At 40.8% G+C, this 16,894-nt stretch overlaps 1 protein-coding gene across 2 annotated transcripts in view; it reads right to left on the bottom strand.

The window, feature by feature from the left end:
* Positions 1–2,716: 2,716 nt before the first annotated feature.
* The window catches only part of LOC142655694 (BOS complex subunit NOMO3-like), a 54,792-nt gene continuing 40,614 nt past the window's right edge, over positions 2,717–16,894 (bottom strand). The window contains exons 27-32 of one of the 2 annotated variants that reach the window (XM_075830168.1): positions 15,777–15,887; positions 12,565–12,666; positions 12,111–12,230; positions 10,333–10,425; positions 3,068–3,206; positions 2,717–2,911 (exon numbers count right to left, since the gene is read on the bottom strand). In XM_075830168.1, the coding sequence (XP_075686283.1) occupies positions 3,075–3,206; positions 10,333–10,425; positions 12,111–12,230; positions 12,565–12,666; positions 15,777–15,887 (558 nt within the window). In that variant the 3' untranslated portion in view covers positions 2,717–2,911; positions 3,068–3,074. Of the gene's footprint in view, positions 3,207–10,332; positions 10,426–12,110; positions 12,231–12,564; positions 12,667–15,776; positions 15,888–16,894 lie in introns of both variants that reach the window. The other variant, XM_075830166.1, reaches the window with a different exon arrangement.

The following is a 16,894-nucleotide window of genomic DNA, read 5'->3' as shown; positions in this document are numbered from 1 at the left end:
GTATTTTCAGGAGCTGTGTCGGAAATGTGCACGCACTCACACTCTTCAGCTCTCGGCAGACAAGGACAACACACTGATCTGATAAGTCTTGTCGTCCTTGTCTGCCGAGTGAGAGCAGGCGCACGCACACCTCAGACGCCGCTGCTGACAATACTCACAGCCACGGAACAGAAGAATTATTCACACTTCTTCTCCTCTTCTGTTCAGTGGCGGCAAAGGTGCACAGGCACACACACCCTCTTCTCTCTCCAGCTGTGACTCTGTCCGTAGCTGATTGGACAGTGTCACAGCGATGTTACACGCCCCTTTGCCAATTACACACCCCATTGACTGTTCAGGGGGGTTATTTAAATATCGGGTGCCAAATAGAACAGCACCGACATCTAAATAACGGAGGATAGGAAAAAAATGTAACGTGCCCCAGGATTTGTACAGCCTTGCCTATTACATGGTGCGCTATTACTCAGCTGAACATGTATAGGTGGTTGAAAAGGTTCTCTTTAGTATATTTTTCACATTAAAAATCCCCATATAGTGCTAAAATATTGAAAAAATAAAATGTATACTATATATATATATATATATATATATATATATATATATACATACACACACACACACACACACACACACACACACACACGTATAGCAAATCCATTACACACAGGTTTGCTAGCAAAAGGAATAAGTACATGTAAAAAATATTAAAAAAATATACGTGTATTTTAAAACCTAACTACCAAAATTTGAAACCTAAGAAAAATGCGGAAGCGTTTGCTGAATAATAGATTTTTCACCCAGGGTAAAGGTATAATGTAGTAGAGGTTACCTGCAGTCCTATAGAACTATGGAATTCTATGTAACTCTCTGACTACAGATAATGTAGATGTTGTTACCTGCATTCCTATGTAAGGCTCTATTCACACCAGTGCCCGAGTGACGGCCGATAAAAACTTCATTTATACAGCATGATGAACATTGTAACCCCCCAGAAAAAAACCAATGGCAGGATTAGACTCTGTTCACATCTGTGTTGGTGTCCCGTTCTGACGATCCGTCGGAGGTTTCCGTCAGACCCTGAGCAGACACAAACTGATACCGACGGAAACCAGAGGTTTCCGTCTCAATCACCATTGATTTCAATGGTGACGGAGCCGGTGCCCATGGTTTCCGTTTGCCTCTTTTGTGTACCGGACCCATCATTTTGCCGGAAGCAATAGCGTAGTCCACTACGGTATTGATTCCAGCAAAACGACTGATCCGGTGCACAAAAGAGACAAACGGAAACCATGGGCACCGGCTCAGTCACCATTGAAATCAATGGTGAAGGAGACGGTGTCAGTTTGTCTGCTCAAGGTCCCGTTCTGACGGAAACCTCAAACGGAACGTCAGAATGGGACCCCAATTCAGATGTGAACAGAGCCTTACATGTTTTTCCCCATTAAGAAAAGAAAATGAATAAACGCTAAATCAAAGACTTGTACCCCAAAATGGTTAGATTGAAAAAAAATAGCTGGTTTTGCAAAAAAATAAAAAGACAAAAAAAAACAAAACAAGCCCTTGAAATAGCTTGACGAAAATGTAAAAAAAAACAAAAACTTTATGGCTCTCTGAATGTGTCCGTGCTACATTTGTTTCTCTGAAAAAAAAAAAAAAAAAGAAGAAGTGGTAAAATCGATCTAATATCAATTATTTTTTTTTTTTTCTAAAAACTGCAAAACTGGTATTGGCTTGAACGTAACAACCCATAAAATGAAATTAAAATGTTATTCATACCGTATGACAAACAGCGTACAAAATAAAAAATAATGAATTGCCTCCTGAAACCGGGAAAGGACACCTGAAGTGGTTAAAAAGTCACAACAACAATACACAGCTTTAATAATACACATACAGACCAAGGCCCCATGCACACGAATGTAAAAACGCCCGTAATCACGGGCCGTAATTACGGGCCCTTAGACTTCTATTGGCCACGGGTACCTCCACGTATGCTTACGGGAAGGTGCCTGGGCCGTTTAAAAAAATATAGAACATGTCCTATTTTAGGCCGTAATTACGGCACGGGCAGGCCCATAGAAGTCTATGGGGCTCCCGTAATTACGGTTGACTACGTGTGTGCACTCGTAATTACGGGAGCGTTGCTAGGCGACGTCAGTGGATAGTCACTGTCCAGGGTGCTGTAAGAGTTAAACGATCGGCAGTAACTCTTTCAGCACCCTGGACAGTGACTACCGATCACAATATAGATCAACTTGTAGAAAAAAATTAATAAAAAAGGACGTTCATACTTACACAGAACCCTCTGCTTCTTCCTCCAGTCTGGCCCCCTGGGATAACATTTCAGCCCATGTGACCGCTGCAGCCTGTGATTGGCTGCAGCGGTCACATGGACTGCCGCGTCATCCAGGGAGGTCGGGCTGGATGTCGAAAGAGGGACGCGTCACCAAGGCAACGGCCGGGCAAGTATGGATTTCTTATACTTTTACTACGGAAAGGGCTGTCCCTTCTCTCTATCCTGCACTGATAGAGAGAAGGGGCTGCCGATTAGTGATGTGCAATTTTGCAGCGAAAACATGCCTGTAAATACGGTTCGAATATGTGTGACCAAGGACCCGTATTTACGGGAGGAAAAGAATACGTTTGTGTGCACGAGGCCCAATAGTTATGTTTCACATTTGACATATGACCATTATAAAACTCAGGAACGCATGAGTTTAGAAAGGTAAACCATGTTACTCTTTATTTATGATCCTTGAGAAATCAGTTGGGAAGTTAAATTACTTTGCTTTATTTAGAAGTCGACGGCCATCAAAAAATAAGTTCTCTCCAGTGGAAAAATTAGCAAAAAAAGTGGTCAATTTTCTTCACTTCCAAGTTAATTCATGTTCCAGAATCGGTTTATAAATGCCTACAATGTAAAAAACAGGTTTTATTTTAATAAAAAGGGGGGTCATGTAGTGTGGAGAAACTGTATTGGAAGTCTGTAATTTCTTTTAAACCAAGGAGAGTTTCCATAACATGTCCCAAGGGTCTGGAGCATGACTTTGATGTCACTTCACGCTACCTCTTCTTCACGTCCGCCGTGTCTTTTGTCTTTTTTGAAGTCTTTTTGCATCCTCTGGGTTGGCGGTGTCAGCTCCTGTCTGTCCGAGAGCACGAACTCCTTGCAGACGGCTTGTCAACTGCAACAGCAGGGGAATCACCTAGGACAGGGGCAACAAGGGAATCATGACTCGATAAGACAGGTGACTTCATGGGAAAAAAATATATATATATTTTCTTTGTACCATAAATACTGGCCTCCTCTATATACCACTCCACAAACATTATATACAGCGCAAAAGTATTCCCTGATCATTGCTGGTAAATGCAGCGGATATGTAGAATGTAACGTGAATGATGGTGAAGGTGACGGCTAATGCAAGTGAATTATGAGTCTCCATTTATAACAACTGAGCTCTGGTAAAGATTGTGGATTTATTATTTATTAGAAGATGGGAAAAAAAAAAAAAAAAATGTCAAAAATAATGAAAAAAAACAATATGAACAACTCAATTTAAATCATCATAAAACCCAATTGTGTCCGGGTCCTGCAACCATAATCCAGGTAATAGAATGCAGTGGTGTGAAAGTGGCCCAAGACTATTATCAGGCTGATATATTAAAAGTTTTAAAAAAAAATTGTTTTAAAAAAAGCTGACTAAATGAAGAAAAAAGAAAGTTTAGCACACATAAAATGTTGCTCCCACCACTTCACTAAAATAAATTAATCAAGGAGAATTTATAAACTCATATCATATCTGCGTCTCAATTTATGACTTAATACTCCTTGCACAACTTTTCAAAAATGGCGTGAAAAGTAGGCAGAGTTAGTTGGAGGAGGAAGAGCAACCGCGCACCAACAGGTTTAATATAAGGCTTGGGCTACATGGCAGCTTTGGCTGACGGCAAAACATTGCTGTGCCATTGCGGTGTCACGCTGCCTGCATTGTAGTAATGTAAGTGAAAGTGGCTATGTTGAACCCGTAAGTTGCCCCGACTAACTCGATGGACACGGCAACTTGCGGGTCGCGACGTGACCACATTCACTTACATTACTGCAACGCATGCAGTGCAACACGGCGATCATATAGCGACCATTGGCGCGTGACATGTGCTGCGTCTAAAGTCACCGTTTAGCCATAGCCTCAAATTGCCGTAAACTAGCACAAATCAACTTCTTGGGCACGGACAGCCAAATTGGCTCATTTTACTACAGTGAAGTCTGGATTAAAACTGGCGCATGAAACGCCAATCTAAGTAAACGTGCCCCATTATCTTCTTCCTTTTGCCATTACTTGGATGTCTACCGTAAATCTCCAGTTTGTTGAGGGATTACAGATTATTTTCTTAAATAGAATTATGACCGAAGACTCGTACGATGTTATTTTCATTTATTTACATATGCTAGAGCAGTGGTGGGCACCTGGCAGCCTACAGGTGCCCTCTGCAGCCCTCAGCTCTCCTGCTCTATTCTGCCCAGTACTAAACTTCTCAATCTTTAAGAAGTATGCCTCTGGTTTTTTAGAGGATACACAATTAATGCAGTCAGAAGGTGGCACCTTCGCAATAAGAGAACAGGTGGTGAGACTTACACTACCGTTCAAAAGTTTAGGGTCACTTAGAAAATTTCCTTATTTTTGAAAGAAAAGCAGTTTTTTTCAATGAAGATAACGTTAAATTAATCAGAAATACACTTTATACATTGTTAATGTGCTAAATGACTATTCTAGCTGCAAACGTCTGGTTTTTAATGCAATATCTACATAGGTGTATAGAGGCCCATTTCCAGCAACCATCACTCCAGTGTTCTAATGGTACATTTTGTCTGCTGTGTTAGAAGGCTAATGGATGATTAGAAAACACTTGAAAACCCTTGTGCAATTATGTTAGCACTGCTGTAAACAGTTTTGCTGTTTAGAGGAGCTATAAAACTGACCTTCCTTTGAGCTAGTTGAGAATCTGGAGCATTACATTTGTGGGTTCGATTAAACTCTCAAAATGGCTAGAAAAAGAGAGCTTTCATGTGAAACTCGACAGTCTATTCTTGTTCTTAGAAATGAAGGCTATTCCATGCGAGAAATTGCCAAGAAACTGAAGATTTCCTACAACGGTGTGTACTACTCTCTTCAGAGGACAGCACAAACAGGCTCTAACCAGAGTAGAAAGAGAAGTGGGAGGCCCCGCTGCACAACTGAGCAACAAGACAAGTACATTAGAGTCTCTAGTTTGAGAAATAGACGCCTCACAGGTCCTCAACTGGCAGCTTCATTAAATAGTACCCGCAAAACGCCAGTGTCAACGTCTACAGTGAAGAGGCGACTCCGGGATGCTGGCCTTCAGGGCAGAGTGGCAAAGAAAAAGCCATATCAGAGACTGGCTAATAAAAGGAAAAGATTATTATGGGCAAAAGCACACAGACATTGGACAGAGGAAGATTGGAAAAAAGTGTTATGGACAGACGAATCGAAGTTTGAGGTGTTTGGATCACACAGAAGAACATTTGTGAGACGCAGAACAACTGAAAAGATGCTGGAAGAGTGCCTGACGCCATCTGTCAAGCATGGTGGAGGTAATGTGATGGTCTGGGGTTGCTTTGGTGCTGGTAAAGTGGGAGATTTGTACAAGGTAAAAGGGATTTTAAATAAGGAAGGCTATCACTCCATTTTGCAACGCCATGCCATACCCTGTGGACAGCGCTTGATTGGCGCCAATTTCCTCCTACAACAGGACAATGACCCAAAGCACACCTCCAAATTATGAAAGAACTATTTAGGGAAGAAGCAGGCAGCTGATATTCTATCTGTAATGGAGTGGCCAGCGCAGTCACCAGATCTCAACCCCAGAGCTGTTGTGGGAGCAGCTTGACCGTATGGTACGCAAGAAGTGCCCATCAAGCCAATCCAACTTGTGAGAGGGGCTTCTGGAAGTATGGGGTGACATTTCTCCCGATTACCTCAGCAAATTAACAGCTAGAATGCCAAAGGTCTGCAATGCTGTAATTGCTGCAAATGGAGCATTCTTTGACGAAATCAAAGTTTGAAGGAGAAAATTATTTCAAATAAAAATCATTATTTCTAACCTTGTCAATGTCTTGACTATATTTTCTAGTCATTTTGCAACTCATTTGATAAATAGAAGTGTGAGTTTTCATGGAAAACACAAAATTGTCTGGGTGACCCCAAACTTTTGAACGGTAGTGTATATATCAGGGGAGGGGGGTATGTGGCAGCGCCATTCCTTGGAAGGGCTGTGCCTTTTCTGAACAGCATGTAGGAGAAATCCGGAATGTAAAGCACAGCCCACTAATAAAGTCAAGGGCCATGTCCAAGGACCCCATAATGTAGTGGGTTGTCTTCGCACTGTGCTAGAGCCCATTTTTATAAATGGACAGAAAACAAGAATATTTCCAAGTGCTTCCCACTAATCTATAGGTCACCATAGACTATGTACTACGCATGATCATGGAGGCAAAGAGAATCAGAACATCGCACATTTTGGCCACAGCTTGTATGCAGCGCAGTCCAACAATAAGGCAGAAACATGAATGTACAACGTGATTAATAGGAGTCCTGCTGAGAGTCTAATTAACCCGTCAAATATGTGTAAGCAAGTAATAGTGTGACCCATACTTACAAGCAGAGATTTTCTTGTGACATTCCGAATTATGCCCAATGTTCACCTAACGCACTTTGCTTTAAAAATGTATAAAACGCGTGAAGTGGAAGGGAAAACGTTCCAATACAACCTGCTACAGGAACATGAAGCTCTCTGAGTCGGATCTCTTCAGAGCAATTAATGACACAGTCTGACCTATTCTCCAGCCAAAAACTATTTACACATGTCAAGTTAACAAAGTGTGACGGATGACTCCACACATCTCACCAGCATCTCAGGCATCCTATGTAATGAGAAACCTCAGACTCACAGTGGTCATTATTCAGGCTCTTAAGCCATTACTATCAATACACGAAAGGTCATTCTCATAATGAGACGTTCCAGAACAGTTAAAGTAGCAGAACAGTCTTCGGAAGTTGTAGACGTTTGGATTATTAGAAACAAAAGCAAACTATACAATAAAACATAGGGCCAGTAAAACCCAGAGAATACGGTAACTTTAGGACCAGCTAGGTGCCAGATTACAGGAAATTTGTGAACTATTGGATGTCGCACTTACATGATAATAGGTCATGGTCATGTGTGTGGTAAAAAGGTGAATTTTTTATTTTTATTTGGGCTCAGATGGAAGGTGGCAAAGGTGTATACATGACATCTATTGGCCTATATTACATTCAGGGACCGTATAACAGCGTGTCTATATCCAAAAGTCAGCACCAACATTATCCAGAAGACTATCTGCAGGCAAAAGGAACATTTCACTTCACTTCACTTCACTTCAAATGTCCTATTAGAAAATTAAAGAGTTAGGGTATGTTCACACGTCTTAACAAGTTACGTCTGAAATTACGGAGCGGTTTTCAGGCGAAAACAGCTCCTGAATTTCAGAAGTTTTTGCAAGTACTCGCGTTTTTCGTGGCGTCCATTACGGACGTAATTGGAGCTGGTTTTCAATGGAATCAATGAAAAACGGCTCCAAAAACGTCCCAAGAATTGTCCTGCACTTTTTTACGTGCCGTCTTGACAGCGACGCGTAAAATTACACGTCGCGTGAACAGAACATTGTAAAACCCATTGCAAGCAATGGGCAGACGTAATGGAGCCGTCTTTTCAGGCGTAATTCGAGGCGTAAATCGCCTGAAAATAGGTCGTGTGCACATACCCTTAATAGTGGGGATTCCTCCTTTAGGACCCTCGTCTATTAGCTGAAGCAGAGACCATTTACAATGAGCAGCTCCGGAGGACTTAGCTTAACCCCTTAAGGACCCTTTTTTGATTTTTCATTTTCGTTTTTCACTTCCGGCATTCCAAGGGCCAGAACATTTTTATTTTACTATCAATAGCTTGGTGTGAGGGCTTATATTTTGCAGGAGGAGCTGTAGTTTCTATTTGTAGCATTTAAAGTACCATATAATGTACTGGGGAGCTGAGAAAAAAAAACTACTTATTTGTGGGCTGAAAAACTTATTCCGCCATTATTTTTTGGGTTCCATTTTTAAGTCTTTCACCGTCTGGTAAAAACAACAACTTAACTTTATTCTGTGGTTCAATACGATTACGGTGATCTCAAATTTATATAGATTTTACTACTTTAAAAAAAAAAAAAACTTTTTGTTAAAAAAAGAAAAAAAAAACACAACTTTTATTTTTCCGTGCATTGAGCGGTGTGAGGGCTTATTTTTTGTGGGACGAGCTGTAGTTTTTATTGGTACATATGACTTTGATCACTTTTTATTTTAAAAAAATGCTGTGAGCTAAGTTGATAAAAAAAAAAAAAAAAAACAGCGATTTTGGCAGTTTACATTTTTTATGGCGTTCACCATGTGCGTTAAATAAGGCTATATTGTAAGGGTATGTTCGCACGCCAACGCCAAATACGTCTGAAATTACATGCGTTTTTCGCTGCGTCTTTTACGGACGTAATTGGAGCTGGTTTTCATTGGGGTCAATGAAAAACGGCTCCAATTACATCCCAAGAAGTGTCCTGCACTTCTTTGCCACGGGCGTAATTTTACGCGCCATCTTTTGACAGAGACGCGTAAAATGACAGCTCGTCTGCACAGAACATCGTAAGACCCATTGCAAGCAATGGGCAGATGTTTGCCGACGTATTGGGGCCTCTTTTAAGGCGTAATTCGAGGCGTAAAACGCCTCCATTACGTCTGAAAAGAGGTCGTGTGCACATACCCTAATAGTTCAGACTTTTACGGATGCAGCAATACCAATTGGTTACTTTTTTATTTTTTTACATTACTTTAGAGGAAAAAATGTGTTTTTTTAAACTTTTTTTTCACTACTAAAAAACGTTTTCACTTCTTTTTACACATTTTATCAGGCCCACTAGGGGACTTGAAACAGCGATCATTAGATCGCTGGTACAATATACTGCAATACTAATGTATGTATTGCAGTATATCGTCATTTTTACAGGCATGGGCTTAACAGAGGCAGAGTGAAGGCAGTCTTGGGGGCCTTCATTAGGCCCCCGGGCTGCCATAACAACCATCGTCACCCCCATCTCGTTGCGGGGGGGGGGGGGGGGTGATGAGCCGTCGGAGGGGGCCACAGATGCTGCGGTCGCGATTGACCGCAGGATATTTCGGGGTTAAACAGCCAGGAACAGTGCGATTGCTGCTCTTGGCTGCAAGTCTTGGACGTCGGCTGTAAAACACAGCCGACACCCGCAGCATATGGAGCTCGCTGCATACTTCTCCCCCTGCAACAGGATGTACCGTGCATCCTGGTGCATTAAGGGGTTAAATCAACCCTAGCAATTGATTTAAATGGGATTGGTGTAATGTCTTATTTTGCCTACAGTGGTGCTGCAGGGAAACTAAGCACTTGCTGATGGATTCCCCCCAAAGTTTACAGCTTATTGCCAGGGGTCTAGGCAACCTTGAGATCAGCTTATTGTTGGGCAACCCATTAAAAGGGAGATTGTCCCAAATAGACAACCCCTTTAACACTCCCCAATCACATGAATTCTACTGTACTTTTTTGGTCATTTTTGGTGCAAACTCGCCACCTTTGTCGACTCTGAACATGAAATGAGACCCTCACGGATCCTTGCAAGGTTAGTACTGATTGTCTATAACAACCAGAAGAGTCATAGTTTCAAGCTCCTGGGCCCTCCAACTAACTAACTAGGACTGTACATCACAACTCTACAACCTAAGCCACTGGTGTGAAACGTGATATTTCCTTTAGTAGTGTCACAATAGTATATGAACGTGCTGGTGCGGAAGCAGTTAATATGCTGAAACCGTGTGTTGGATTATAGCGCTGCTCCTCACAGAACATTCATGGTATGCGTGGTCTCCAAATGGATTGTAGTGCAGCTAGAAATTTATGGATAAGCATTATTCATACATTAGGAAGGATTTTCTATAAAGGTTTTGTTAAAGCTGTTCTAATCCTTTCAAGCACCGAGGACTGATTTCGGCAAAAATTGTGCACAGACGGGATGAATTTATGACTTGTTATATAACAAGAGGCTTCAATATTTTTCATCAAAGTAATCAATGTATTATAGTAATAAATATGTCATAAGGTCCGGTTGCCTAGTGCATGACCTTGCTCCACGCCCTCTAAACACTTTTACCTGGTGGATAGTCTGGGTTAGAATCCACAGCCCATTTAACCCTTACTATACAGGGTATTAGTCGCAGTTACCTTATCATACTTGTAACCAGCTAATAATAGCAGTAAGGTCAGAGGAAGTGCCAGGTAGGAGCCTTGGACAATGTCCTGTTCAGGTAACTTTCTCTGCAATTCAAACAAAATGATGTTGTTCATTCATAAAATACATATTTAATCAAGTACGCACATCTGACATTCCCATCTCAGTGACTGCATATCGCTAGTACATGCCATCGCTTTCTGATCGGTCTGAGTCTGATTGTCGATACCCCCTTGATCCGGAGATCGAGGACACATATTTCTCCCTGCATGGCAGTGCCAATGTTCTGGCCACCTCATGCAGAAATGTTTTTTGAAGGCGGTGCATCGCGTCATTGTCAGGATAGATGGTGGTCGCAGAAGTCAGAACACAAATGATCAGAAAATTATGGCATATTCTAGCGATACGCCATCACTTTAGGAGATGAGAAAACCCCATTGAATATATTTTAGACATGTCATATCTTGTATAGATAAATAAACGTATAAACAGGTTTTGCAGCTTCTGTTTTTAGTGTGTATAAAAAGCATGGCACTTCACGTTTTCATACTATGTAATTGACTTATTTTAAATCCTACCTTCCATGAAAGAAATACTTTACAGTGCTCTCAGATCCTCATGGACAGTACCTTCGGAAGGCTTTTGCCATCAAAGCTCAGTTGTATTTGCTTAAAAACTTTTCTTATTCAGAATTCACCAACAGGAAGTTGTTCTCATGGTCATCCAAATTACAGATACAGTGGAACTGTAATCTGGTCACGGTCACCGTCTCTACAAGCCTACTAGCCCACATTACACTTGCCACTCATTCTCTGTTGATACATTCCAGTAGTTATACTAATGTCACACTGCAGAGACTGCTTCCTTGAATCAGTGCTGATGCTGCTGTGATCACAGGGCTTTACATGACTCCACAGACTACTTGCAATTCCCTATTTGGGTAAGATATTGGATAAGTTATTCTAGCTATTTATTGATCTCTCTCATATCGATCTATCAGCAGTAAGTAAATAGCTGCAGTAATTCAAGTAGTACTCTGACCCACATGTAAATGAATAGAGTGTGCAGCCTGCAAGTGAATGGAGCAACAAACAGCAGGAATAGAAACGTGGATTTGCACATGGATGTGTAAAACCTCACAGTTTATTAAGCAGATCACTTGAGGTATGCGTTATACATTTGGCCACTATGAGCGATTGTAAGTGTCTGCTCCATCCCACATGTGGGTCAGCAAGGATCTGCTACATAGACGTCTATGAAAGCAGTTCCTTGCCTTAAGTGTAACTAAACGTTCAAAAAATTACTGTCATAGTGCCAAGTCAGAAGTTTTGATCAGTAGAGGTTTGTGTGCGGAGACCCCCACCGATTGCTAAAATAAAGCGGCAGAAGCAGCTGCGCCACTTTGTTTCTGTTTGGCTCTGCTCGGCTTTCCTCAAAAAAACTGAGCGGGTAGTGTACAGAGTCTTTGACTTTTTATTGATTCTGTACAACACCCGCTCGGCTTTCCGAGGATAGCCAAACAAAGGCAATCAGAAATGAAGTGGCATAGCGCTCACCTGAGCGCTTCCGCCGCTTCTTTTTCGCAATTGGTGGGGGTCTCCGCACTCAAACTCCCACTGATCAAAACTTCTGACTTGAGTTTATGACACTAAAACTTTCAGAAAACGTATTATCAGATTCGGTATTAGAATTCAGTATCTGTATTATTATCAGATTCAGATGGTATAATGTACAGAAAAATTGTCAGGAATAAAAAGAATGCTAGACTGACCGTAGGATTGAAGGTGAAAGTGAGGTGTTTATTGTATCCCTGTGTGCAAAAAGAAATCTGTGGCAAGGTGTAGTCATACTGAGATTTAGGTAGAGTGGAATCCAGCTGTACAACATAGGTCTGAAAAGAAAAAAAATGCAATGTATACATAGACACGCATTATCCATATTTTTCCTAATGACAGTGTAAGCTACGGTGTCCCCATGAAGGGTAATATAATGTCATTGACACCTATGGGAACATCTTTTCTCGAGAGGACACATCTTTAACATAAGAAAAATGTGCGCGCGCGCGTGCGTGTGTAAACCTATGTATATAAATCAACCACATATACACGTGTATGTACCAGAAAATGTATGTAGTGTATTGTTCTCAGTTATAACCGCTATATCATGTTTGTAATGCATTTCCTAAAATGAAATTATATATATAAAAAAAATTTTAAAAAAATTACCTCTCCATCTCTGAGTAGGGGAGGAAAATGGAAAAAAAAGGATTGTCCCAGAGACACTGACTGTATTGGGTTGTCCAAATTTTCACTTTTATACAGCTTTACCTAGATTTAAAAAATTAAAATAAAATTAGCAAATCTTATATCACCGTTTTATACCACACAGTCTTCTTTTCACACACATTGTTTTCTGGAAATTGGGGGAAATATCCAACATGTTACATTAATAAACGTCTCAACAATATTACTATTATTCACCGTTCACACACTGCCCCTGTACGGGTCTCCCGCTGCATTCCTGTGTCCTCGTCACGTGAGTGGTCCGGGCAGTCTTGTCCCACTGTAGCAATATCACTATGGTCAACATGTCAAGAAGCAGTCCGTGACTGGCCAGCCAGTTATTGGGTTTAATGGGAAGACCCAATAACAAGACCTGCACTTTAAATCTATTCTCTGAGTATATGGCAACACCTTCATGATTTCAAAAAGTTTCCTGGTTTCGATAAGAAATAATGTTATTTTATTTGTTAATTATAAAGAAGCATTTTTAAGGGGCTTTACTACTGAATTTACTGGCCCTATATAAATCACTAATCCGATTTATCTGGGGTGCGGGGGGGGGGGGGGGGAACAACACATTTAGTTTTTGATTTTTACAACTAGCCAATATCCTCACTGAATACTACACCCTATAGGATCAAACAAGGTCTTCAACTTATCTCTGCTCAGAACTATGGCATACTTTACATTATGGCATAGATGACAGAGAAAATCAGAGGCTGCAAAATATAAGGCCATTACCCGGACATAAGAGCAGGCGACATAAAATACTTCATAGCGTGGTATAAAAAGCAATATGGAAGTAAAGGTTGTAGCAGGTGATGGAAATGAGAGAGTAGATAATGACGCCTATAAAAAGGTGAAGATCCGCTAAATAGCTTACGATGGGCAGGTCATTTCTGCTCACACAACGAGCACTTTTAGGAATGTTTAACACAATGGTCGACGAATAATTATTGAAATGGTTTATAGGGAGTGTCTCCGGCTCCTGGAAATCAGCGGTGATCGCCAGGGGAAGTTTTGGGAGTCTACACATTTCTCCTGCAGCGGCCACTGCAGGAGAAACGTAGTATTACACGCTGGCCATTCAAATGTAATGCATGGATGGGCCTGTGCTGCCAAAAAAAAAAAGAAGATGCTGATACTTAACAGCTCTCTGCTCTGACTCATGGGTGGGCATAAGGACAAGTATTTTCTAGATAAGTCAACCACTTTAAATGATGCATTCATGAGATGAAAGAATACAAAATTATGGGCAAACATAGTTGCAGACCTGAATGTCACATCCATATCATTCCTAAACCATGGAGCCGATTCTTCCATTGTCTGATGGGGTTTGAATTAATTCAGCCAGAAAAACATTATTAAGGTCGGGCACAAATATTAGTCACCCCGATGTCTTTTGAAAGGGTTGAGGTCAGGGCTCGGTGTAGTCCAGTTATGTTGTTCCTCGCCAAATTTTGCCAATTCGTTTTGTAGACCTCAGTTATTACAATTAAAAATTGAATTATATAAATTATTCTACTGTATCATTGCCATATGTTTAAATGCCCTGTTAAAGGAGATGTCGCAAATGAGAAAAAAAAATATGTCTTTTTTTCCCAGGAGCATCCCCACTTTTGTACATTGCAGTAAATGGGAATGAGACAGCCCAATGACAATAAGGTTATTAAATGTGTTTCTCATTACGTTTAAACTAAATGCTTGACTACGTAAGGGAGTCATGTTTATAGGGGTCAGCATACAGATGGTCATGTGACATTTAATAAATTTGGCACATCCAAACGGTTTATACTTTCCAATTACCGGCATCTGTAATTGCTATGTGTAGTGATAAAAGCTACTATTCTGAATATGCTACTTTTTTATAATCTACTTTTTATTAGAAGAGTTTTCAATATTACAAACAGAAAAAAAAAAAACGACGACACATTAATACAGCGATAGAAATATACAGAATACAAAATTTATCATACAATGCAGTAAGACGACGTGATTCCAACAGAGCGGAAGAAGATATCGGAATATCTCACAAAACATAGAATGCAACCAAATTATATACTTGAAAGAGGTTATACGGAATTTGAACATTTTGGGGAAACGGCTGCAAACGAAAAAACCATAAGCACAAAAAGCAGTACTTATCTATCCTGTCGCCTGGTGTTCTAGCATGGATGCTCCAGCGGCCCTCCCAGGTGACCGTTTACATGCACGTAGCATGCAATCAGAGGGCTCAGCGGTCATGTGTTGCAACACCGACATTATGCCAGAAATACGTTTAGTCACCGCTGAGCCCTCTGATTGGCTGCAGCGGTCACACGCTACGTGTATGTAAACAATCACTGGGAGTGGAGCATCAGCGGTGGATCGCCGAGGGAAAGTATAGGTAAGTTATGATTTTTGTGCTTATTTTTCTCATTTGCAGTCATGAAAAAAGGAGGTGGGATAGAGAGGGAGGTAATTGGATTGGTAGATGGGGGGGGGGGGGGTGTCAAAACTCCTGCTATCATCATGTATGGACCCCTCTGGAAAGTTAGGTCTCAAGTCAACCAAGTAGCAAAATGTGGGCCAGTCTTAAAAGTGGACCGAGGCAGCCACAGAAGCATAATCTGGTCTGATCGATCTCTATCCTCGGCCATGAGAGAGATTCCATTCTGTGGAGGAGATCCATCTCCGCTATTACTCCTTAATAGTAGGGAGCTCGGTGGACTAAATATGCTACTTTATCAAAGACAAAAAATTGCCAGACCAAGAACATTATTTATAAATGTGCCCAATGTATTTGTAGAACAGGAGCTCCCCCTGGTGGATCCCTCATTTACTTTTATTTAATTAAAAGTTATGCTGGTTACATACGTAACCAATAAAGCTAAAGTGCTTGTTAAATAACAACAAAAAGTTACACCCATACATAAAAAAAAGTCACTAAGCTGTGTTTGGTCATTAAAAGGGGATGTTTTATGAAGACAACTCCTTATCAAAAAGAAGCCGGGTGATCCAGCTTCTCTCACCAATGGTGATCTTTTATAATCACTGGGGGAAGCCGCTGCCAGACGCATATTTCCTGATGGATCAACCCCTTTAAGACTTAAAAAAAACCATCATATATTAACAGGAGAATAACTCACCACATGTATATAAAGGCTGTGACTTACCAGCAGAGTAGAGAGGTGCTCCGGTGAAGTAATTACATTTCCACTCAGATCAAATTGGTTAATTTGACGGAAAGCAATAATGTTAACCTCTTCTAGATCGCGATCGCCAACCTTACAAAGAAAACAAAATAAGTATAGAATGTTACTGGAGAACTAAAGCATATAGTTCTAGTAGTTTAATAACCGTACCCATCATCTGCAACTTTATTTCAGAAAAGGATGTGAACACGAATTGCTCATACGGAGCTCCGAATTGGCTGCAGATCCTGCTGTATATAATAATTATGGAGGCCCCAGCTCCTACTAGACAGGCATACAATGGATGTATTCATATGACCCTCATTAAAGTTCCCAATGGCCCCAGGGTCAGGACTGTGATAGTCACTGAGAACACGGCATGATGTGAGTGGATCAGTTTTGTGAACAGTAATGCAAACTATATTGGCACCATTCAAATAAGGCAACAGAACAGGGAAGTGAATAGTAACTACAATTGACTCACTTTAAACTGTTCAATTCACTTAATATCCAAAATAACGGAATCCCACATGGTAATGCCGATTGCAGTGTTAAAAATGGTGTACCCTAAGATTTGTCGTCATTACTGTATTACCAGCACTGAAACATAATTATTGCACTACATTTGACGCATAGGCCCAGATGTTAACAGATGTGACAGATCCCCTAACAGTGACATCTGTCACCATAGACTATAATGGTAACGTTAAATGGATACGTCATGAACGGGGAACATGAGTGTTCAGGACGTATCTGTTATACGGATACCATTATAGTCTATAGGTGAAAGATGGCACTATTAGGAATAGGTTTAATGTATCCATCACCCACAGACTAGAATTGCATCCATTTAACGTATACGTCATGAAGAGCTATTAAAAATCTCATGTCATATATGTTAAACCTATGCCTCAATTGGCTACCTTTTTAAAAAAAAAAAAAATGTATACCGCGCGGTATAAGTTTTTCCTTTTTGTATTGAATTCCATTGCAGTCTACTAAAAAAAAAACAAAAAAAAAAACTAACCGCCCCGAAGGAGGCAAAAAGAACAGTCTTTTGGCCTCCGTCGGGCTAATGGAGCCCTATAGACCACATTTAG

This window comes from Rhinoderma darwinii, chromosome 6 (assembly GCF_050947455.1).
Source record: "Rhinoderma darwinii isolate aRhiDar2 chromosome 6, aRhiDar2.hap1, whole genome shotgun sequence".
NCBI classification, from domain to species: domain Eukaryota; kingdom Metazoa; phylum Chordata; class Amphibia; order Anura; family Rhinodermatidae; genus Rhinoderma; species Rhinoderma darwinii.
The sequence above is the reverse complement of the archived record's forward strand: the minus strand, read 5'-3'. Positions and strand labels throughout refer to the sequence as shown.